The 25497-nt window shown below is 50.8% G+C and overlaps 1 protein-coding gene across 3 annotated transcripts in view; it reads left to right on the forward strand.

Moving 5' to 3' along the window:
* Positions 1–19109, forward strand: part of CMKLR1 (chemerin chemokine-like receptor 1) — a 51413-nt gene extending 32304 nt beyond the window's left edge. For all 3 annotated transcript variants that reach the window (XM_037816700.1, XM_037816701.1, XM_037816703.1), the window contains exon 2: positions 14523–19109. In XM_037816700.1, the coding sequence (XP_037672628.1) occupies positions 14523–15638 (1116 nt within the window). In that variant the 3' untranslated portion in view covers positions 15639–19109. The remainder of the gene's footprint in view (positions 1–14522) is intronic.
* The last annotated feature ends 6388 nt before the right edge of the window (positions 19110–25497 follow it).

Raw genomic sequence — 25497 nt, forward strand, 5'->3', positions numbered from 1 at the left:
AGGGGCTCCAGCCCCCATCCAGTCTGTCTCCAAGCTTGGCTGCCTTTGCTTGGGTTCAGAATCTGTCAACTGCACTCGTCCTCACTTTCTCCCCACCCTGTGACAGGGATGGTTTGGGCCGCTGGTCCTTGAAGGTATGTCACCATCTGATTTTTCCAGACAAACGTTTGCTGAGCACCTACTGTGTGTCAGGCACTGTGTCTGTTTCATTGCTACATGGAACGCTCACGATAACCTGGGGAGGTGGGGTGTGGTATTAGCCCATTTTACAGATGATTATGCTAAGGTTCGCCGAAGAGAGGTGATTCATCCAAGGTCACTGAACAGGGAAGGGGCGTTGAGCCTGGTCTGGCTGATTCCCCATTGTGGGCTTTTTGCCCGTGGCTTGGGGTGGGGGAAGAATCCTGGCAGACAGCAAGGACCTCAGTCATTGTCACAGGGGTGGGGTGGAGGAACCTCGTAAATTAACTTTGAGCCTCTGGCCCAGAGATCTTAAACCTGGGAGGGACCCCAAGAGATCACTTTGTCCAGAATCCTTGATCCCCCCCAAAGGAATGTTTTATTATCACCATTTCGTAGCTGACTCAACCATGGTTCAGAGATGCAAAGAGACTTGCCCAGGGTCACACAGCATGGAGCTGAGCCATGCTGTGTTTTTACCAACCCCCTGTACAAAGCTGGGAATAGACAGACACTTGCCCATTCAATGACAGCATTTTTTTTTTTTTTTAAAGCTGGATGAGAGCCTTCACGAGGCTCCAAAAGATCAGGAATTTGTCTAAGGGCATATGCTAAGAAAGAGCACTAGATTCTTAATCTGGGTTCAGATCCCACCTCTGTCCCTCAGTCACCATGTGGCCTTGGGCAAGACTCAACCTCACTGGGCCTCAGTTTCCTCAACTTTAAAATGACCACAATAAGGCTGACTCTCCCATAAGGTTTGTGAGAGAACTTAATGAAATGCCTCATGTGTCCTGGCATACATAGGGGGTATCCAATAAAATGTAAATATTGTTGTGGTTATTATGAATATTATTTAACCCTGACATTCTAGAGTCCAAAGTTCCTTACTGAGATGGTCCACCGAGCCTCCCATATCCGGCCTGGAGCTCTGGTGCAAGAGTTTCGGGGGCCTGGTGAGGCTGTTCTCCTCATTCTGTTCTGGCAGAACTACAGAGAGGGAGGGAACATAGCACAGGGGTTCAAAACAGGCTCCAGAAGCAGCCAAGCCTGGCTTCTTCGTTCACGTCCTTGTCCTTCTCTCCCAGAGGCAGGTTGGGAAATTTGGCTGCCACTTCCCGGGAACCACAAGACACCAAGGAAGAGAAGCAAGCTCCTGGGGAGACATCAGATGCAGGCCGGCTGAAGGTTGGGTGCCCTGGTCTGGATTTAGGAGAGCAGGGGCCGGGACAATGACTTTTTAGGGGGACTCAGGAGCCACTCGGAGTCCAAGCTCCAAGTCTAGCCTGTGAGCAAGACACTGAGTCCATGCCCTGGGTTGGCTCTTGGCTTGAGGGAGAAATTGGGTGCCGCTGGCAGCCTTCTCAGACCACATCCTGAGCAGCCCACGTAAATATCCCCAGTGCCTGCTGCCTTCCAGATACACTGTATATACAGCTCAGGGATTATTTGCACGAGTGGACTCAAGGCTGACTTCAGGGGATTAACTCAGTGTGGATGCTGGGCCTCCCAGCCCAGTGGGATGTAAGCAGTGGAGAAAAATTGTTTATGAGCTATCTCCAGAGGCTGGAGCAGTGTTTATGGGCTGTCAGCTGGATGGGATTTGTACAGAAGCTGGGTGGCTGGGACGATAGGCTGTGTTTGTGCATTGGAACCATTGTTGGAGGTTGGAGTGGCTTTTATGACCTGGGGAGGGAGAGATGTCCATCCAAACACTCTTGCTGGGGGCCCTTTGTGGCTGGGAATGCCTGCTGGGGAGACGGCTGCAAGGAATAATGGGCCGGGCTCCTAAGGAAGCGTCCAGCTCTGCCTGGGCCCTTGAAACCTGTGGCCTAATCAGGGTTTAGCCTGGGGCTGGGGTCAGGCCTCAGGCTTAGTGCTAGCTGAGGTAAGCAGGGGCCAGCATCCTGGAGCCTTAGGCTTTGATGAGTTGATCTTGAATCTGAGAACAATGAGGAGCTGCTGAGGAGTTTTAAAGCAGGATGTGACAGCTCAAGGTTTGCATTTTGAAAAGATCTTTCAGGCTACTAGGTGGAAAATAAAATCAGCTGAAATGAGAGACTGATTAGGAGCCCAGGGCAGTCATCTAGGTGGGCAGAAATGCTGGGCAGGTTTGTGAGATGTTTAGGAGACAGAATGGACAGGACTAGTTGATGAATGTGGGAGTGAAGTGGGGGGTAGGGGGTTCAGCCTGGTTTATTAGTCAGGCTCTTGGCAGGAAACGGATGATACTCAAACTGGGTGATTGGTGAGAGCTGGGTCAAGGGGGACTTACAAAAGGGGTAGACAGTGGAAGGTATGATGCAGCACTCCACAGAGACCTGAGCACCCCTGGGCTGGAAGGTTTGGAGGACAGAGTTGCTACCAGAACCGGAGAGGGTAGCTGTGATCAACCCGTGGAGACCCTGCAGGGAGGCAGCTGGGATAATAGACACCCAGCCTCAATCTTACTGGGCCCTGCTACCCCCTGCTGGCATCTCTCAGGCATCAAAGGTAACTAGAGGCCAGAGGGCAAGGAGCCGTTGGAGGGTTCCTCAGGTAGCCTGTAGGCATAGAGCCGGGAGGGGTGTGGATCTGGAGACAGGACTCAGCTGGGAAGAAGCAAAGACCTTTCAGATCAAAAAGTCAGACTCTAATGGGGGTGAGAGTGGGGGTGGTGCCTGGCAGTGAATATTTTGGGGGTCTTCCAGCATCACTGCTTTCATCAGCTGCTGGAGGTTTCTTGGACCTTCTGGTGTCTGAGCAAGTGGGCTGACCAGATCCAGGAACATAAGCTCTTCACTTTTGCCTGCCCACACAGAGCCCCAGGCTCACACTGGGCCCCTTCTGAACCCTAAAGAAAATGGAGCAGCCTGTGAGGCAGCCAGCGCGGCCTAGATCCACTGCAGTGACTCAGTGTGCCCTCCCTTGTGTGTGGGCGTGGGACCTGGGAGGAAATTCTCTCCTGGATGCAGAGCTAATTCTGTCCCGCGGCAGGCAGCCAGGCCTGCGGCTGCAACATCTGCTGGCACTGTGTGGTTTTGACGCCCCCGAGTCTCTGAGTGGGAACCTGGAGCTCCAAGGATGGTAACCCCACTGGTCTCCCTGGAGTCTGCTGTAGGAGGACCAGAGGCCCCTTTTCTCTGCTCTGGGAGGGGGTTTGGTGAATGGGACCGGCTTGGAAACCTGGGCAACAGGCAAAGACTTCAGGGTCTGCAGGCTGCTGGCTGGGCCAGGGAGGCAGGATACATTTGCAAGGGAAAGAGTGGTGTCCAGCAGCACAAGCTACTGGCTGAGGCTGGGATCTTGAGGAAGTGTAAATAGCAAAGCGTTTGAGGTCAGAGAGTCCTTGGTTCAAATCCTGAGCCCATGCTCAAAGGCCGTGTGAGCCCGGGCCAGTCGCTTCACCTCTCTGAGCCTCCGTTTGCAAATCCACACAGTGAGGTTACGGACCATGCAATAAGATGGGTGACGCACTAGGCACAGTTCTAGGCTTTGGGAACACGCCATACACAAGATGGACCGAGTTCCTCTTCTCTCTGGCCTGGGGAGGCTCACCCACCCTGGGCCTCAGTTTCCCCCAGCACCAAAATGGGACCTCTGAGGGGCTTTGCAACTCCTAAAAGTCTTTTGGAGGCAGAGAAAGCTGGAGGAGAGACCCCCTGGGGCCGCCCAGCTGGGCTGTCAGGGTGGACCGTGGGGGGCTGGTGAGAGATGGGGACAGGAATCAGGCCCTACACAGCCATTTGCAGAATGAGGAAGTTTCCAATTTCTCCTTGCCATGGTCCCTGAGGGCTTTGCCAGTCCAGAGGCCAAAGAAGACACTGGGCATTTTCTGATACATGAACTTTTATTCAGGGCTTTCCAACAGGTTGAGAAGTCGTGAAGAGATCATGATGGCTCTCTTACACTGGGTGGGCATTGCATTTGCAAGGAGGTTGTTCAGATGATTAAAGAGGACAGCAAGCCAGTTATAAGGGTTTGAGACAAAGACATTCCTCAGAGTTCAAGCCCGGGAAAAGAGTCTTGATGGGAGGAGTGGGTGGTGATCAATAAATAACCACAAGAGTGTCAGGAAGGAAGGAAGTAAACTATTAACACTTGACAGCAGGAGGTCTGTGGACCCTGGATGAATGCTTATTCAAAATTGGGTGTAAGACTTTACATTTACATTTCACTCTTTTGTGAATCCAAGAGTTTCTCACCTCCTGCTTACTTCCCATTTCATGTTTTAAAGTTACATTTTAAGATTAATTTACCCTTTTCTCTTCACTGGCCTACAAAGACAATAGGTTAAACATTAGCTGCCTAGGTCACGCAGACTGCTGTGCGCTAAGGTCCCCCAGCCTGTTCTGTTCAGGCCAGGGGGACTGCTACACTCCTGATGGGCTCCCCAGCCCACCCCTCATAAGGCCCCTGCCCTGGGCCCGGGCCTACTGAGCAGGAGTGGGCTAGCGGCAGGCCAAGACTGCAGGGACCACGGGCTGGGAGAGCAGTGCTGGCAGCTAGGATTGCCCCCCACATGGGTGAGTGAGCTCCTAAGCAGGCGAGGGGCTGCTGAGCATCTTGGAGGGGAGGGGGAAGGCAGTGGGGGGAGAGGGAGGGGGACAGGGAGAGAGGAGGGGACTGAAACACGGAGAGAAGACTGGGAGAGACGATAGAGAGAGGGAGACGAAGAGTTAGGAAGAGAGAGGGCCAGAAAGAGAACCTGTTGGACAGGAGACAGGGAGAGAGAGGCAGAGGCCCCAGGAGAAGCAAAAGGGAGAGACACAGACAACGACAGGATGGGAGTGAGTCCACTGCAGACTTAATATGCCCATCTGGGGACAGGGTCCGGGCAATGACACGGAGAGGATGCAGAAGGCAAATTGCTGCCCAGATGCCCCTTGGCCCCACTGTCCCCTGAGCCCCAACGAGGACTAGGCACAGTCTGGCAGGGAGCAGCAGGAGGAGGTGGGCCCTGGGTTCAAATTTCTGCACTGCTCCAACCAGCCGCGTGAGCTCAGGCAGGCACCCGCCTTGCCCCCAGCCTCAGACTCACCCTCAGTGAAGTGGGTCTGGTCACAGAGACCTTGCAGGGTGTGGGGGAGGTTGAGCAGAGAAAGGTGTGTGGAGGTCTGGTAGGGACCCACGGGCTGCACCCCACCATCCACCAGGGCCAGGGAGCCTGGGCTCCACACATCCTTGAAGGATGGATGAAGGAATGAGCTCCCCAACCCCAAGCTGGGATCATGATCCGTTTCCCATTCTGGCCATTCTGCTTTCAGCTAGAGGCCGAGAGGTTCTGGGGAGAAATCGTGGGAGAGCTGCAGCCTCATCTTGCCCCATTTATAAAATGCACATCTTGAACCCTGCCTGCTTGGTCCCATGGGGGCTCTCTGGAGATTCTATGGGGCAAAGGCCCAAAGGATTCTGGAGTGTTCCAAGAAGGTGAGGCAGTGGACAAGGAAAGAGTGGGTTTGGCAGTTCAGCAGGCCTTGAGGTTGAAGCCCTCCACCTGCCCTGCCTCAGCCTCCCTCTCTGGGTCCAAGGGCCTGTTCGGCTTGCCTTACTCACCTGAGCCACCTCTGTGACCGTGGGCAAGTTACTTGTGCTCTCTGTGCCTCAGTTTCCTTGTCTGTGATAGTGCTCAGAATAGGGCCTAGGATGGAGTGAGGGCTATGTACATGTTTGTTTAATTAAGCAAGTAACATCTGCCTGAGGTTTTTGTTCTCTGCTGGAGGAAGCAGATGTGACCTTGAGCCCCAGCCGTTCCCCTGAAAGGGTCTGCAGTTGGGGAGTGGGTGGGCACAGCCATCTGCCACAGTATCTTCCCTTGTCACTCCCAGCAGGGGCTGGGGACATCCAGGAAGCACCAGCGCCTTGACTCACTCCATGGCAGACTGTGCTGACGCTGTGACTTCTGTTGCCTCGTCCAAGTTCATTCTCTGACAGAGAAGGCTGAACGGGAGGCTACTCTGAAGGCCCCTGGCAGGTTCAAGGCTACTTGTTTGGCCCTTCACCTGCCCAATATTCCCTTGTCAGGGAGGTAATGGACTGGGTGTCACCCAAGCAGGAACCCCAGAAAGGGATTCAGGGTGTTTGTTTTGGGGTTTTCTGGAACTCAAGAAAGGAGGGAGGGCTGAGATAATGACAACCCTCTTTCCATCCTTATTTCCGTCATCCGCCTCTGGGAGCCCCCGCATTTGTCTTATTTTCTTTCTTCATTGCATTCATTTCCTTTTAGCCCCATTTGCATTACCCCCACCCCGACTCGTTCCCACAGAACCATTGTAATTTGTTCAGTGTGTGTCTTGTTATTTGGCTGCATTCTTGTAAAATGTATATTGCTGTTTTGTGCATGTTGCTGTTTGGTGTGTGTTTTGCACATGTTGCTGTGTGGCGTGTACTGCTGTGTGGCGTGTGTGTTTTCACATGGATGGTCTCATGGTATAGAGCTCATTTTGCAACGTGGTGTTTTCAAGATGGCTCCAAGTTGCTGGGTGTACACTTGGTAATCTGTTGTTTCTACCAGCTGCATGCAATTCCAGGGTGAGCACCTACCTCATTTCACCCGGCCCCTCTTCTGCTGGTGGACACTCAGGGGGCCTCCAGCCTCCAGCCTCCAGCCTTGTGGTGGACGCGTCTGTGCCTTGCCCACACCCCCTGGCCCTTGACCATTTTCTTGCATGCCACCTCCTCACAGCTCTCACTCCTGACAACCAGCATCCTGGCCCTATGTGGGGGGATGTCCTCGGAGAGCTGGGTGTGCTTGGGAATACGGACCCCCAGGGCAGTACAGGGCAGAGGGAAACAAATACTCAGCCTCCTGGGATGTGACTCACACTGTTCTGGGCCCAGATCACCCTCTTAGGGACTTGCTATACTGCCCCATTGCCTGGCCTCCTTTCCCCTCCAAATCCACGCCTCTACTCCCTTACCGCTTTTTCCCAGGAACACTCTCTTAATAAATCACTTTCACAGGAATCCTCACATGGAGATTTGCTTCTCGAGGAGCAGTCCCACCCACCATTGCTTGTGAGAATCCTGGCAGGTGGCTGGGGTCCTCGTGGAGCCAACTAGGCGAGCACCACACGGCCCTCCACTCCGGAGCAGGTTCCAGGGATGTGTGTGCACCTTACAGCACAGCACGAGGCTCCCGGCCCAGCTGCCAGCCCCCCACAGTTCCTGCCAGTCTAATAGGGGTAAAGCGTTACCTTGTTGTGCTTTTCATTTGCATTTCTTTCATCACTGAGTTGTCAAATCCTGGTTTGAGGTATTTCCCTCCTGTAAACTGCCTGTTCATATTATTTGCCCATTTTTCTGTTGGGGTGCTGTTGTTATAGATATACAGGGAGGAGTTCCTTGAATATTCTAGATGGTAATTTCTTGGTTTTGGAGATCGTCTTCCTCCATTTGAGTCAGGGAGTGTGTGTGTGTGTCTGCACGTCTGCGAGCACATAGTGTGTGTGTCAGTGTGAGTCGTTATGTGTGTGTGTGTGTCTGTGTGTGTTTGTATGTGTAGCCTACTATAAGGAAGGAGCCTGAGCCCCAGCGTGGGCAAGGCCTGGGGCAGAGGGCAGGGGTCTGACACCCAAGCTCGGAATGAGCCGTCTGGAGGCACCACCGATAATGACACTAATAGTTAAAACAGCAGCACAGGTATCAAGCTCTGGTTGCCTCTAAGGCCTCAGGTTCCTCATCTGTAAAATGGGGGAGAAGGACACAAACCCCTTGCAGGGCTGTTTAGGGACAACCTGTGATAACATTTCTAATGGGCTTGGCACCCGCCAAGTAAATGACGGTTTCCCCTAATAGGAACACCTGGGTTTGTTAGGTGCTTCCTGCGTGCCAGGCACTGAGCTGGGGCAGGCAGAGAACATGCATATGTTCGAGAGCAGGCTTTTTGTGCAGGTGGGACACAGTCAGCCGCAGAGGAGAGGCCGAGGGAACTGGGCAGGGTGGAGAAGACAGAGGCAGGTACGGTCAGACCCTGGGCACTGATGGAAAGCTCTGATGGATCCTGGGATTTTAGTCAGAGGCACCACTAAAAACAACCACCCTGGCCTTGTGCTCCACTGCAGTGCCACATGCTTCACACAGAGCCTCAGTGTCCCCATCTGAAAATGGGTATAATCGTGGCCTTGTGTGTGGATCAAAAGAGATGTGCACAAAGCACTTGGGCTGTTGTGCAGCCTGCGGTGAGTGCTTAATGCCTCACAGCCTTTTATTCTGAAATTAAGACTACAGAGCTGGTTCAGCAATGTGCTCAAGGCCACGCGGCTTGTAAATCTTGTGGCCCAAAGTCAGATCCTGGGGCCACATTCTGGGCTCTTAATCTCTTTATTCTATTGTTATCACCATCGTCATCATCATTATTATTATTTCTAATTTCCAGACCAGCCCAGTAAAATAGAAAGGGCCTACACTCATTCTTCCATCTGGTCATTCATTGATCCATCCAGTCATTTAGCCATGCATTTGTCAAACGGTATCCCAGGTAACATGCTGCAGTTATGTAGGATGTCACCACTGGGGAAAATTGGGTGATGGGTACATAGGACCTCTCTGTGCTTTTTTGGCAACTGCTTGTGAGTCTATTTCAAAATAAAAAAATTTTTAAAAATGGAGGATGGCAGAAGTGACACTATGGCATTTCCAAATCCTGACTCCAAGGCTGGGTCACAAAAGACTGGACAGCTCCCACCCTTTCACTGGGAAAGTCAGCAGCCCACGGAGAGACATCCATGCAGCAAGCCCAACTGCCTAGAGCCACCAGGCCAGGAGTAAGCTCCAGCCACGTGGAGGGGCCACATGTGCAGGGGCTCTGGCTGATGGTCACAGATAAGCAAAACAGAACACTCAGAAATATCCCAAGGACCTGTTTGTTGCCCATATTCTGCTCTAATCTGAGGATGGGGCACGGAAGAGGACCCAGGCCTCTGCCTCGGGAGAACGGCATCTGTCAGACATGCAAGCTGGCAGTAACCGGGAGAACCTCGAGTGGCCCACGGTGGTGAGCCGGGCACTGGGGGAGCAGGTAGGGAGCAGGGGAGAGGCCAAAGGGACACTTCTGGGAGAGGATGCATGAACCTGGTTTTGAAGGGTGAGTCTGGACTCGTAGAAGAAATTGAAAAAGGAGTGGAAGCTTCTACATCCTGAAAAAAATAAGCACTTTTGATTTCTGGAGGCCGCTGCCAAGCAACAGTGTTGGTAAAGCAAGGTTTGGGCTGTTGTTTCAGCTCAGGCCAGCTGTGCCTCTCCCACAAAGCAGAGCTCTCAGCCCTCCTGGGGCCTTGACTCAGACTCGGGTCTTCTGAGTCTTTCCCTGTCATCCTCACCAAGACTGGGAAGAGCTGAGGGAGAACCCAGAAGAGGTATCCCGGAGCCTTCCAATCCTGATTCCAAGCATGTGTCTGTGTCACCTGAACTCATCCTCTCAGCAGCCCTGAGACGTAGGTAGGGTGGGAATTGTCAGCTTTCCCATTTTGGAGATTGCTCAGCCGAGGCCCAGAGAGGGGAGGCGACTTGCTCAGGGTCACACAGCGAGTCTCCTGCCTCCTGCATGTGGGCCCTGTACTACCACCTCCTCCCTGGCATCATCAGCTCCCCAGAAGCTCCATGGAAGCCCTAGGGGAACTGGCCCGGGGAAAGGGTCACCACAACTGGCCTGGGGTTCTCTGTCCCAGAAGCCTCAGAGCAGATGAGCTCTGGGACGTGGGCCCAAATGGGGTGTGATTTCATGGTCACAGGCGGAACCTGGGAGCTGAGCCAGGACAGCTTATCTGCCTCCTGGGCTCTCCGGGGATTGAGGGTGGGAAGGAGGGCAGGCTGGCCTGACGCTCGCCTGTCTCTGGGCCGGGTTGCATGATGTGGCTTCCGGTGAATGATCTCCATGTGTGCTCCAGACCTCTGTGAGAACATCTGGGTTTATTAGGTCAGGCCCCAGGGGAAGGGACAGTCCCTGGAAACTGGGGTGGGTGGATTTCTTGAGGGGCAAGGCAGAGGGAAGCAATGAGGAAGGTGTCCTGGGGCCTCAGGAAAGGCATGGACAGACACTGAAGGATGCACTCCACTTTCTGGAAAGCAAGGTGGCTAAGGGCAGGGCTCTGGACTCAGAGTGATATGAGTGTGAAATTGTTACTGTCTGGCTGTATGGCATTAACCTCACTTTCCTCACCTTTAAAATGGGAGTAATAGCAGTTCTCCACCTCTTGGGGTTGTTGGGGATGTGTGAACCAATGCAATTAAAGTGCTTAGTGCAATGTTTGGACTTTGGGGTACAATCAATTATTATTTATCAGAAGGAACTAAAAACAATATGAAGTATAACTGGTTGTAGACATAAACCAGTGCAGAAACTGCAGACCAAAAGGATTAATGGGGTTGCTGCCTTTAACGTGCAAATGTGACACTGAGCTTCCCTGAGGCCACATCAAAAAGGGAAATTAGATCAATTGTGGAACTTAGATTATCAAGAATGAGGAAGTAGCCTAATTCCTCAGGGGAAGAATGCTGTTCCTGGTCCTGAATTCTCTAGGACATTTCTCACCTGGCAGGGGATTTCATAAAAGTCACCTGAAGGAGGAAGTGGGCAGCACTGTTCATTGATGAGGGCTTGCACAGCATTGCAGGCATGATTTTCATGTGGTAGCTGCTTGTAGGGGTCTTGAGGGTGACTCAGAGAAGGCAGTTCTGTGGGAAGATCAAGAATGTGATGAAGGTCTGGGACCTCAGGATTCAAGGTTTAGAGGGCTCAGAGACGGTGGGATTTGGGACTACTCATCCTTCAGGGAGCAGAGGCATCCTAAGAAATGTTTCATCTGGGATCCTTGGAAGCCAGGCTCTGGAGGCAGACAGCCTCACTGTGTGGTCTCAGGCAAGTCACTTTACCTCTCTGAGCTCAGTTTTCTTATCTGCAAAGTGGAGTTGTCCTTGGAGGGCTGCTGGGAGCATTACGTGAAGTCTTGCAGAGCATAGTGTTTGGTACATAATGAGTGCCCTAATGCTGTGTGTCTGTCCATGTTATGGATATGGAGTTACACACACATTGTTTGTAAGCTTCCTGATTGTGGAGGGCTTAAGCAATACAAATAACTAGAATTTTGCATGTCTCAAAAACTTACAGTTGACAAAGTATTCATTGTCATTTTGCACAATCATCCCAACAGCAAGAGGGAAGGATTCTTAACCCGGCTTGAGAGATGAGGGGACTGGAGCTCAGAGAAGCAGAAACTGGCCCATGTCCCCCTGACCTGCCTCGAACTCAGATCTGGGGGACAAGTGGTCTGAACCTCACTGTTCCTCTAGCCTCCCTGCTCTGCTCCCACCTTTCGAGGCGAAGGCCGTGCTTGGGAGGGAGTTAAGAGTGAAAGCCTGAGAAATAATAATTAATAATAACAACAACAACACATTCACCCTTCCACAGTGACACACCAACAGGGAACACACTGCCTCAATTCCTGGAGGGGTGAGGGGTGAGGGGTGGACAGACAGACGTGCACCGAGGGGGTCAGCATCACGGTGTGCCCACGTCAGCCTGGCCCCTACTCAGAGAGGAAAGGACGTGGCCTCTGACCCTGAGCTGCTCACAGCTCAGCCAAGAGCCAGACATGATGTCATCTGTATCTCTGCAGACGTTTGTGTAAAGTGCTCTGTCCATGTCCCCTTCCTGTCCTCCTTTCAGTGTCAGACACCGGCCCATTGCCAACAGGAGATGGGGGGAATGTGGGATGGGAGGACAGTATGGCAAGCCTTCTCTCCTCTCTCCTTCTTCCACCTTATTTACTCATACTGAGACACAGCGTAGATGCCGCCTCCCCCAGGAAGCCTTCTTGGACTTCCAGACTGGGTATGAGCCCCGACTCTGGACTCCTACGGGCATCTTAGACTTGCCCAGTCCCCAGAACTTGTCTCTCTTCCTTGTGCCTTGTAACTGACTGTGAGCTCCTTGTGGAAAGGGACCAAATGAAGTCATTTCCTTGCCCCTGGTGCCTGCACAGTCCCGGCATAGAGAATGTGGATGCACCTGGCTGGGGTCATCTGTTGAGGTAGACCAGGATTCCGAGGCAGTGTGGAGCAGTGGTTAAGAGCCCAGGTTCTGCAGACCTGAGTTCGTATCCTGGCTCTCCCACCCCCTATCTGGAGGTCTCGGGCAGGGTCTTCCCCTCCCTGAGTCTTATCGTACCCCCTTCAAAGGGGGTAAACTGAGACCATCTGTATTAAGTGCTTAGCACAGCCCCTGGTATACATGAGAACTCAATGCATCTCACCCATTTTTATCATTAACATCAGTCATGTTTCCTTCAATTATGGGGCAGTTCCTGTGCCCTCATCTTTTACCCATATTTCAGTGCCACAGGAAACCCTCTGGGCACCTCTGGAACATTCTGGAACGTTCTCCCAGCCTACAGAGTGGGGCAAGTTTAAATTCTTAGTCCTCAATGGAATTTTCCAACTGATTTTTATTTAATAAAAATAAAAGGTGACTTTTACATAATGAAATGTAACCTCAAGTACATTAAGATCCAGTAGCGAATTTATGTGGTGGAAGGTTGGAGGGATGTATAATGAAACAACAGCGGGCAGTATCACCAAGCCAAAGCCTATGGTTTGGAGCCCGTTTGCCAAGCTGGGCAAATGTCCAAGGCCTGGGTTCAAGTCCCAGCTCTGCAATTTGTGTGTTGTGTACTCCTAGGCAGGAATGACAGCACTGGTATTTGTTAAGGGCCTACTATGTGCCAGCACAGAGCTAAATGCTGTACCTTCCTGATGTCCTATAGTTCTCACATTCACTCTGCAAAGTGAGCTCTTCCCATTTTACTGATGAGGAGACTGAGGCTCCAAGAGGAGAAACCCTATGTCTAAAGCCACACACTGGCAAATTGGTCAAGTGTGCATTGGAACCAGGCAAATGACCACTGCCTCTGAGACCTTCCAAGCTTGCAAACTCCTCAGATTCTCAGTTTGTTCTTCCACAAATTGGGAAAATACCCAACGAGATCAATATGGGGATTATGCGAAGTTCCAGAGACTTGTCTGGTACACGATAAATGTTCATTGAATGTATTCCTGTCTATCTCTGCACCAGACAGCAGGGGGCATGGAATGTATGTTTGAGGATGATGCTTCTCTCCCTGAGCCTCAGTTTCCCCATCCATAGAACAGGAGTATTGATACCTGCTTGGAAGGTTCCCGGGGAAGATGAAATGAGAGGAGGATGGAGAAGTGCTAGGCACATAGTTGTTGCTCTGGGCAGCTCCTCTTCTGCCTTTTCTGTGCCCGACACGTGGCCGGGCATTCTCAGGGAGTTGCTGGTTGTTGAGGTCCTGGCAGTGAAATAGCATCAAGCCACCTGCTCTCTTTACTGGCACTTCCCTGGCACATCAGGCTCTCCTGGAAGTGCTGAGGGGTTTCGGCTGAAGGGTCCGGCCAGCAGGGCCAGTCCATCTGGGTTCATGTCCCAGCTCCACCACTTCCAAGCTGAGTAACCTTGGACATGTTGCTTAGCTTCTCTGAGCTTCCTCCACTGTAAAATGGACATAATGATAATAAATCCCATCACAAGGTTTGAGTCCACTCAGCCCTCTGGTTCTTAGGCCTGGGTCCAACTGTTGCCTCCACTTTCTTCCCTGAGGGTGTTTCCCACTGTGCACAGGGACCTATAGGCTGAGGACCCACATTGGGGAGCTTTGGTGTCGTGACATTGAAAGGTGATGGACTCTTGCAGTTTGAGCTCATCCTTCCAAAGGGCACCAGTGGGGGGACCCGTGATTGGTTAGGAACACGGGAGGATGCCAGCAAGGATGTCCCTGGGTTTTGGAAACATGGTTGGATCTGAGTTCACAGCGCCATACCCCTCTCCTTCATCACACTTAGTCTAGTTGCTATTTTTCCATTATTTAAGGGATTTCTGATAACAGTTTGTCTCCGCCACTAGACAGTAAGCTCTGTGGAGGCAGGGAGCAGGTCTATTTTTGCTCACTCTTCCCAAAGTGGCAACAAAACATGATTGGCAGGAAGCTTGGGCTTGATTCCCAGCTCTGCCATTTCCTGGCTGTAGGACCCGGGGCAGGTAGTCTAAGCTCTCTGTGCCTCACTTTCCACATCTGCAAAATGGGATTTATAGCGTAGCTACCTCACTGAGTTGCTGTGAGGGTTGAGAGAGTTCATATATGTCAAGCCCTTAGAGTAGTGCCTGGCACGTTGAGGGCACTATTCTAACTTTGTTAATTAAATAAAACGGCAAATCAGGAAATGATTAAACCACCACGCTGGCCTAGCTCAGAGCCAGGGAGGGCAGGATTGGTGTTGATGGTGCTGCTCAACCTCTTAGAGCCAGTTCCAATCCAGATTCCCTTCATGACGCCTGCCTTCCCTTGCAGAGAATGGAGGACGAAGATTACAACTCCTCCGTCGCCTACGACGAATACCCCGATGATTTTGGCCCCATCCTGGTTTTGGAGGAGGTACCTTCGCAGGGAGCCAGGGGGATCAGGATCTTCCTGGTGGTGGTCTACAGCATCGTCTGCTTCCTCGGGATCCTGGGCAACGGCCTGGTCATCGTCATTGCCACCTGCAAGATGAAGAAGACGGTGAACACTGTCTGGTTCCTCAACCTGGCCGTGGCGGATTTTCTGTTCAATGTCTTCCTCCCAATCCACATCACCTACATCGCCATGGACTACAACTGGGTTTTTGGAACAGCCATGTGCAAGATCAACTCCTTCCTGCTCACCCACAACATGTACACCAGCGTCTTCCTGCTGACCATCATCAGCTTCGACCGCTGCGTCTCTGTGCTCCTCCCCGTCTGGTCCCAGAACCACCGCAGCGTCAGGCTGGCCTACGTGGCGTGCGTGACGATCTGGGTTCTGGCTTTCTTCTTGAGTTCCCCATCCCTTGTCTTCCGGGACACCACTGATCGAGGTGGGAAAATACACTGCTTTAACAACTTCAACCTGTCCGCTACCAGCTTCTCCCCACAGCCCACTCACCCCCAACTGGAGCCGGTGGCGTACACTCGGCAGTTGGTGGTGACCGTCACCCGCTTCCTCTGTGGCTTCTTGGTCCCAGTCCTCATCATCACAGCCTGCTACCTCACCATCGTCTGCAAGCTGCAGCGCAACCGCCTGGCCAGGACCAAGAAGCCCTTCAAGATCATCGTGACCATCATCGTTACCTTCTTCCTCTGCTGGTGTCCCTACCACACGCTCTACCTCCTGGAGCTCCATCACACCGCAGTACCCAGCTCTGTCTTCAAACTGGGCTTGCCCTTGGCCACCGCCATCGCCATCGCCAACAGCTGCATGAACCCCATTCTGTACGTCTTCATGGGTCAGGACTTCAAGAAGTTCAAGGTGACCCTCTTCTCTCGCCTGGTCAACGCTCTGAGTGAGGATACAGGCCACTCCTCCTTCACCAGTCACAGGAGCTTTACCAAGATGTCCACAATGAATGAGAGGTCCTCGATGAATGAGAAGGAGACCAGCATGCTTTGAGCTTCCTCTGAGAAACCCCCAGTGGACACTCCCAATCCGGGAAGGACCAAAGATATGCCTTCTGAAGATAAGGCAGGGACCGTGTCAGCACACACCAGTGTCCACTGCAATTTGCATGGTTTTGAACAGTGTTTTGAGCTGGGAACCCAGGGCTTAGGACCCCTTTTTCCTGGTGGAATGATCGACAGAGTATATCATATTGCTCACAGCCTTGGACCAGCAACCCATATTTCTTGGAAGACTAAGCCTTGACCAACTAAAGGGAAAAAAAGAATTCTCAGAAGCACTGCCATGAACTGGGATTGGCATAAGGCATCAGGATTAAGCTACTTACCGTGTTCTCCCAGCAATGACACAAACACGTCACATTCCTGATGTGAGCAGAGGAGGTCAGAGAAAGTGTGATGCAGCTCACCCCTCACCCCCATATACCTATAGTAATAGCTGGCCAGACAATCCACCACTCAAGTCATTCCTCTGGGTTAAGGCATGGTCTTTAGAAGGCTCCTGTGGAAATGCACAGGTTTCTGGGAGAGGAAGGTGACACATTAGCCTGTGAACACCCAAGTCTGTGGATTCAGCTTTCAGATCAGCTGGGAAGACAGAGAACAGGTCCCAAAGGGGATGGGGCCATGTGGGTTCTTTGGGAGGGTAAGACAAGTTGGAGGCTACAAGGAGGAAGGGATGGTGAAAGAAGAGAAGGGGCCCTTAAGAAGAGGATGTGGGCATAGAGTAGCCAACCCTAAAACTTTCCCATGAGATGGTGGTCCAGGCCATGGCTATTTTGGGTTTGGGGTGGCGCCAGCCCCTTGCCAGTCCCTCCTCTCACTTTACACTTGGTACCCAGGGGCTGGGCTGTGGCAGGCAGCTTCCCCAGCAGCCCCCGCCCTTCACAGAGATTCCCGCCGTCCTGCCCTGATCCACTAGGCTCTGGCTGGAGCCACTGAGGATAAAATAGTCAGGATGAGTCTCCTCCTCCGCTTCCTCAAAGCCTTGCCAGAGACGGGTCCAAAATGCAACTTCAGGAAGCAACCTCGGAGCATCTTTCAGGAAAAAAAGTGCGTCCTAGGGCCTGGTCACTGAGCGTGGGGCAGGGTCTACAGCCTGGTTCCTTGACCTTGTTCCTGAGCTGCAGGCTGTGTGGGTGCTCCAGGCGCTGAGCACCTACTGTGCACAGCCACATTTCATGTCTTTTCTCATCCAGCGTTGACGCCTGCCTCTGGTAGAGAGCATCACCGTCCCATTTACAAATGACCACACTGAAGCTCAGAGGAGGAAAGCAACTTGCCCAAGATCACACAGCGAGTCGGAGGCAGAGTTAATACCTGAATCCAGCCCTGTCTGACTCCAGAGACTCTGTTGTTTCCATTTATTGGGAACATGCTAGACTCTAATGATAGCCTACATTTTATCTAGCACTTCTTACACTAAACATGCTACATGTGTTATCTTGTATGTGCCTTGCAGCAGCCCTGAACCAGGTACAATCATTATTTCCCTTTTATTTCTGAGGAAAATGAGGCTCAGAGAGGTTAAGTTACTTGCCTGGGGTTACTCAGCTAGTCTCTGGCAGAGCCTGGATTTGAACCCAGATCTGCCTAGCACCAAATGAGACTACCGAGTTTGGAAAGAGCTAGAGATGCTTGGAGTTTTAACCGTAAATATTGATTCCTCAACAGATTAATCTGAACATCTTAATGGCCTTTAAGCCAGCTTTGCCAACAGTTTCCAAAAAGAAAAGCTGGCCTCCAGCTCCCTCGATGCCCATCAGCACGCCTCCACCATGCCCCTCCCACCCTCTGCACCCCCTGAGATGTCCAGAGAAGTCGGTGGGGAGCCAGGCCTGGCAGGAGGCAGCCTCCGTGGGCCCAAGGACTTTTGGCCCCAGGGTGTCCAAGCCCCTCTGTTGTTAAGCCCAGTCTGACCAACAAGACACAAGGGACAGATGTAATGTCTACACAGCACTGGGCAAGGTCCCCAGGCCACAGGCTGTTTGGAATTGCACTTCATTAAGAGATAAACTGTTCCTTTCCTTGTTGGGTCTTTATGCTTGTGACAAGGCAGCACTGGGTTGACCCCAAGCTGGAGCCTCTGACTGCTTCAAGGAGTTGGAATTCGGACAGTTTGAGAGCAAGAAGGAGTTTCAAACATTGCCTAGTGCCCCTCCGTCATCCCGCTCCCCAGGCTTACAGAAGGGATGACTGAGGCACAGATAGTGTGGGACTTGTTCCAGACACAGAGAGGATCAATCATGAGTCACTTGGGGCTCCCGACTCCCAGATCTGGGCTCTTTCCACAGGCTCACTTCCTCACTTCCTGGACCGCTTGCCGGCCAGCCTGGGCTGGGGAGCCAGGAATTCATTTTGCAATTGGAAAAGCTGATAAACAGGAGCAAAATTCCAACCGACTGTTTTCCTTCTTGGGTCCAGGCCTCCCCCTGTCTGGCAGCCCCAACAGTCTTCCTGTTCTGACTGGGGCTTCCCTTCAAGAACTTAAATGCTCCCAATCTTGTCCTTACTCCTTCTTAAGAAAATCTGCACAGGCCGTAGATGGTGAGAAGGAAAACGGGAGGAGCTGGACCTGATAAACCTTGTCCTGCTGATGACTGAGCCTGGCAAGGACACAGAGGAGCGAGAGCATGAAGGATCTGAGGCCATGGAGGCCTTTTCCTGCCTTGCCAAGCCCCCTTGGAGTCCACAGCTAGATAATTCCCAGGTTACTCGGGGCTGCTGTGAGCTCCAGACTCTCTGTCCAGAGAGGAGCTGCAGAGAATGTGGCCCGACAGCTCAGAGGGGGAGATAGACCAGGGACTAGCCAAGACAGTTTTGCTCAAACCTGACTCCAGAGTCAGCAACGATGGGATCTGGAACCAGGATGTGAGAAAAGATAGAATCCAATAGCAAGAGCCATGGGAGTCCTTCAAATCCGTCTCGCCCAGCTCTTTCCCATTTTACAGATGAGGGAACTGAGATTGCAAGAACTTCCCCTTGAGGAAACTGCAAAAGGAGCTGGTGTTAGCTTGGATGGAAGTGGTCGGTGATTCTTCAACTCCTGCACCTGCCCTTCCTCTCCTACTTCCTCCCTAACATGTTGCACTGTTTCTGGAATTGGGGTGCTCTGGAGCTGTGGTTGCAGAACGCTGGATTTGGGAAGCTGCTGAAGGGAGGGCGGGAGGAACGAGGAAGCCACTTCTGAGACAATTCAGTAGCAACCTGGTTTGCTTCCTCCCCTTGAGGACAGTTTCTCTTGAATAACGAGGCTGAAGCAGTAGTGTGTGGCTTGGTTCTGGAGGTTCCTGCCCCACCCTTCACCTTGCCTTTTGCATCCACCTAGTAGAACAGCAGCGGAGGCTCAGAGAGGTGAAGGGACCTGTGCCAGTTTGGATGTATTATGTCCCCTAAAACACCATTATCTTTGACGCAGTTTTGTGGGGGCAGTTGTATTAGTGTTTAGATTGGAATTCTTTGATTGAGTGTTTCCATGGAGATGTGACTCAATCAACTGTGAGTGAAATGTTTGATTGGATAATTTCCATGGAGATGTTACCCCACCCATTCAGGGTGGGTGTTAATTGGATCATTGGAATCATATAAAGGAGTTCACAGACAGAAGGACCTCAGAGCAACTGAGAGTGACATTTTGAAGAGGAGCTGCAGCTAAGAGAGGACAAAAACACCCCAAGAGCAACATTTTTGGAGAACGCCATTTTGAAACACAACCTAGAAGCAAGTGGACGCCAGCCAGATGCCTTCCGAGCTAACAGGTTTTTCCGGATGCCAATGGCCATCCTTCAGTGAAGGTACCCTATTGTTGATGTCTTACCTTGGACACTTTGTGGCCTTAAGACTTTGTAACCAAATAAACCCCCTTTATAAAAGCCAATCCATTTCCGGTATTTTCCCTTCTGGCAGCATTAGCAAACTGGAACAGGACCTGTCCAAAGTCACATGGTCATCTTGTGAGACAGCAGAGAACACCTTGAAGTTCCCAACCTATCAGTTCCCAAATTTTGAACTTCAGGGAATCTGCATTTTGGAAAAAATTTCTCTTCTTCACTTATCTCATTTTTCCAGCAGCCAAGGATACAAGATGGGTAATGACCTACATAAGATAACATAGCAAGCCATGGAAGATAGGAGATATTAAGTCAGGGCTCTGAACTCCCAAGTCAGGGCTCTTTGGCACTATATCAGGCTACCCAAGGACAGATGTTCCCATCTACACATCCACCCCATTCACCTAACATCCACCGACTCATCCACTCACCCATTCACCCAGTCACCTGTCCACTCACCCATCCTTTTATCCATCTGTCCGAAATCCATTCATCTACCCATCCAGTCATCCAAGATCCACATACTCATACCCATCCACCCATCTTTTCTATTTACCTTTCCACTCATCCATCTTTCTATCCATCCACCTATCATCCATCCATCCGTCCATCCACCCTTCTATCCATCTACTCACCATCCTTCTATTTACTCACCCATCTATCCATCCACTCATCCACCCATCTCTTGGCACATCCACTCATCTACCCATCCATCTACCCACCATCTATATATCCTTCATTCATCCACTCCACAAAAGATTTATTTAATACCTACTCTTTGCCAGGCCCTGTGGTGGGCACTGGGGATACATAACAGTCTTTGTCCTCATGAATGTGTTCTTGTTTAGTGGTAGAGACAGCCAAAGCTCAAAAGAAACACACCCCAAATGGTAATCAACCACAATAAGTGTTTTGTACACACACATTTAGAGAGTCTGAGTGTATCTAAAGTCCAAGGAAGGCTTCCTGGAGGAAGAGACACTTGAGTTGAGCTCTGAAGGGTGGGTAGGCATCAATTTAGTGGGAGGGTGTGGGAGAAGGGTGCCCGAGGTAGAGGAAACAGCTCGGGCAGAGGTGTTGATGTGGGAGGGAGCCAGGGACTGAAAGGGGACAGACGCTACAGCACAGCAGGTAGAGTGAGCACAGGATGAGGTGGGGCTAGAGAGGAGGGCAGGGCCAGACTGTGGGATAAAGTGGAAGCCACGTGCAAGGGAGTGACAAGTTCAGACTTGCATATTGACATGAAGTCCCTGGCGGCTCCGGGAGGACAGATTGGAGAGAGGCAGGAGGGGAGCTGGGATACCACTGGTAGAGCAAGTGGGCGGTTCGAGAGCTCTTTAATAGCTGTCCAGGCTTCCTCAGGGACCCGTTAGTGGGAAACTGGCCCAGGGCCGATTTCACTTGCACGGAGGCCTTGGTGCATTGCTTTATTGACAGAAATTAATTGTAAATATTATTCAAATTTACCTCCCAATGCACAATTATATTTCTCAGGGGAGCCTTCTGAGTAGATAATAAAGCCCTATAAATAATACACATATTAACCTAAGAAGAACAGAAGCATATTAATGCTGCAGTTGCGGGGAGTAGCTTTGGGGGATTTACGCAGATGAGACTCCAGGGTTAGGCCTTGGCGTTTAACCTTGGAGTTCATGTGAGTTCCCCTGGAGGTATCACAGGGCTCTCCCCCAAGTGATGGGGATGTTTCCAGGCATGGCCGCTAAGCTTCCGCTCAAGGTACCTGGTCTTTGGTGCTGTTCTGTCCCGAATGACCCCTGCCTGGGTGTTGCAAACCAGTGGGGAGTTTCCAGCGGAATCCTGGCTGACGGGAAGGCAGGAGATCTTGGCAAAACCTGCGATAGGGCAGAAACATGCTGCTTTTGGGGCATAAACTCTCCCCTTTGGAACTGTCTTGGGTGAGGGACGCATACTGGGTGGTGGTTACATGACTGTTTTCATATGTAAAAGCCCACCTATTAGTACATATAAGATGAATGCACTTTACTGTAGTACGTTATGCCTCAATGAAAGTGGTCTAAAAATGAAATAATGCACAGTGCCTGCAGGAATCGCTTCCTGTTTCCACTGGCATCCTGAACAGGGGATGGCCAGAGAGACCCTGGTCTGGGAGCTTCCCTTTAAATCAGGAGAGCAACTCAAGAGGGAAGTGGTCCCTGCAGGGTCCGTCCAAAAAAGGCAGCATCTTAAGAAGGACTGAGCCCTCCCAGGGGTCACCCCAACCCCACCCCTGAGTCAAAGGTGCCTTTGATGGTTGTGACACAGAATCATGTACAGGGCTCAGGAGCCAGGTTGTCTGGGATCGAATCTCAGCTCCACCACTTCCATAAGCTAGGGTTAAGGTTAGCATTGGGCTCTGTGACCTCGGGCAAGCTACCCACAACCTCTGAAGCCTCAGGTTTCTCATCTGTAAAATGGGAGTAACAAAAGTTTGCAGTTCACAGGGTATCGTGAGGATTAAATTTAACATCATCTGGACATGAACCAGCCTCTCCAATGGTCTCCCAGTTTCCAGCCTGTCCTCCACAATCCACTCTCCATGAAGCCGCTAGAGCGAGCTATCCCACTTCCTCAGCTTCCGTCACTGAATAAAAATAATCCATACTCCGTACTATGGCTTCAAAGACCCATTCCTTGTCCCTGACTCAAAGGCCTTTGGATATGCTGTTCCCTCTGCTGGCAACACCCTTCCCGCAGGTGCCTGGCTCCCTCCCTCCCTCCCTTCAAGGCCCTGCTCAGATGTCACCTCCTCAGAAAGCCCCTTCCAGAACTATCCCCCTCACCAGCTAAAGTAGCCCACACTCCCAGCCACTTGCTTCAGATCTCTTGCTTTATTTTCTTTATAGTACTTACTGCCAAATGAAATCATTTTTATGTATTTGCATGTTTTGTCTGTCACTCTTAACTCGGAGGTGAGCTCCATCAGGGCAGGGACTGTGTCTGTCTGTTCATGGCTATACCCCAGTGCCCAGAGCAGGGCTTAGCACAGAAAGGCGTTCAGAAATTTTTGTTGAATGAAGGAATAACCATAAGCTGATGTTATTTTATCATCATCATCATTGAGTTTCATGACAATCATTATTACAGCATGCCATTTCTAAAGTACTTTCACGTTTTCCCCTGTTCCAATGATAAGCACACCAAACTGGGGAGGGTGGGATTATCCTCATTTTCACTCATGTGGAAACCGAGTCCCCAGGTAACTTAGTTTAGAAAAGGAGGAGCCACGGTACTTTTCTTGCGTCATGAGCAATCACAGACAAAGGAGGTTTCTATTAAGTCCTTCTATCTCCCTCAGCTTTTCCTTTCCCTGATTTGTCTGATTTACTGCATCCTGAAAATAAAGGAACCAGATTCCTTCCCCCTCCTCCTGCCCCTCCTCCTATTGTTTTGTAGTTTTTTTCCCTGACCAGAAATCTGTTAAGGATTTAGCTGGTAAAACTGTGACCACAAGCTTCCTGTGTTTATCCGTCCACTGAGAAATCATGAATGGAGCAATCAACTGGGCACGTAGTCTGTGTTGGGCATTGGATGATGCTACGATAAGAAAGCACAGCCAAATACCTGGGAGCTCCTGATGGCCCAGTGGCTCTGGAGCCCAGTGGTCTAGAACTGGGAGAGGCAGAACCCAGGATCCTTCTTTTCCTTGGTTTCCACCTTACAGAAGTTTGGCACCCAAAGAGCTAGCATCTGGATTATTGAATGAGTTTCTGGTTTGCTCTCAGGTAGTGTTGGAATAGGAATAGATAAAGAGGGAGGTGGGAAACGGGCTCTCAGCCTTGGCTGGTGGATGGTAATATCCTGTGAACCCCTGGTTGAATTGCAGATATTTAGGCCACTTCCTAAACCCCAATGTCTCCTTGGAAAGAATTGACTCATGGTGAGGTTTTGGGCGTGGTGTCAAGTTTCCAGAGGCAATTCCACATCTGTCATCCCATTTCGTCCTTATTGGAAGCTGAATGGTAGGTAAAATCATCTTAACTTTAGAGATGAAGAAGCTGAAGCCCAGGGGGAAGTAAGTTTCCCGGAATCACACGTATACCCATCCATCAGTTTTTATTGTGCATCTGCTACGTGCCAGGCACTGTGCAAGAGCCTGGGGATGCAGCAGCAGACACTGTTCTTACTTTCATGCATCTTACAACTTGGTACGTGGCAGAACTGGGATTCTAACTTATGTCTGTATAATTTGGGGGTTTGTACTCTTTCACTAGATGCTGCTTCCTGAGTTAAATAAATTAGGTACAGAGGAATTAGTGCAGTTGGAGAGAAAGGCTTTCTGTTATGAAGCCTTGACCCTCTCATGGATTAAAGAGAGGACTCGCATCTTGGCTGGGAGTTGCTGAGGTGAGATTGGTTCTGGGAGCCACGATGCACCTGTCAGCTACAGAACCCCCATCCCTGATTTCTTAAAATAGGAAAGTGAGCTGATCCAACACTTTCCTATAGAGGGGTTTATGTTTTTCTCCTTGGAAAGGGCAACGGGGAAATGGCACTAATGATGGAATAGTGGATACCGAGGCAGGTTGAAAGAAGAAACTGGGGGTAGGGTTGGGTGGGGATTTTCCAGTCTCCCTCTCTTCTCACCATAGGCATAATGGGTTTTATTTTATTAGAGTCTGAAATGTCTGCCTTTTCTGCTTCCTGGATTCCTTGGGCATGTCACCCTCTTGTAAACCTCATCCTGCTCCCTTGGTCACAGACACTTCAAGGAAACAGTGTGTTCAATCTTAAAATGTCAGAGATGAAAGGGCCCTTGTGGTCAGCCTAGTTGAGCCCCTCCCCAGGATACCTGATGGGAAATTAGTTCTACAATCCTTTGGAACCCACTTCTTATGTCCAGCTCCAATATTACTTGCTCCACAATGCAGTCTTCCATTCCTTTCAACCTCTCAGTCTTTTTTCCATATATTGGTTCAGACATATTGTGATGGTTAATTTTATCTGTCAACTCAGCTAGGTGATGGTGTCCAGTTTGACCAAGTAGGCACTGGCCTGATTGTTACTCAAGGTATTTTGTAGATGGATTAGAATCTATAGCCAGTTGATTGCACTAGGGCTGACTGCATCTACAATCAACAAAGGAGATTGCCCTCAGCAGTGAGGGGAGTCCCTTCATCCAATTGGTTGGAGGTCTAAAATCCTTAAAGAACTAAGGATTTCAGAAGTCAGAAAGAATCCTGCTTGTACCTCAGCCAGCCAGCTTCTCACTGGGGTTTCCAACTTGTGGCCTGCCCTGTGAAATTTGGACTTGCCAATCTCCACAGTCAGGTGAGCCAATTCCTATAATGAATTTCTTAACATTTACAGAATTTGTCATTTCTGTTTCTCTGGAGACTCCTGACTAGCACACACATCAATCCACGTAAACTTGGGAAGCAGAGAAACAGAAAATCAGTATATTTGAAGATGCTGGCAATACAAAAGAAAAGAATAAAAGTCCTGAGAATTCGTGGACTCACACCCTGAAATAAAACCAAGCAAAGGTTGAAAGAAATAAGATTATATCAATTACAATGCATTTGGCTGCAAGTAATAAAGTCCTCAACTCAAAATGACTGAAACAATAAGGAAAGCGATTTCTTTGCATAACAAGAATGCCTGGAGGTTGGGAATTCAGCCACTGAGTCAAGACTTCAAGGATCCAGAGTGTTTTCTTCTCTCTGCTCTGCCACTTTCAGGATAGGCTTTTCTTCAAAGTGGCATCTCGTCTGGTCATCCAGTGTCTTCCACAGTGTCGGGCACTGCTGCCACCATCAGTGTCAAGCAGAAGAGGAGAGATTGTTTCTTTCAGAAGTTGCACAGGAATCTTCGCTGCAGCCAGCCTCCCCTCACATCTCTTTGGGCAGAACTGGGTCACGTGGCTACCCCTAAACCAGTCACCAGCAAGGCATGGAAAGCTGGATCTTCCCAGGAGACATAGGAGAGGAGCCACCTTCAAACAAAACCAGGGTTCTAACCACAAGAGGGGATGGGGTGGGCATTTAGTGGGGGCTCCTACAGAGG

Source organism: Choloepus didactylus, chromosome 23 (genome assembly GCF_015220235.1).
Source record: "Choloepus didactylus isolate mChoDid1 chromosome 23, mChoDid1.pri, whole genome shotgun sequence".
NCBI classification, from domain to species: Eukaryota; Metazoa; Chordata; class Mammalia; order Pilosa; family Megalonychidae; genus Choloepus; species Choloepus didactylus.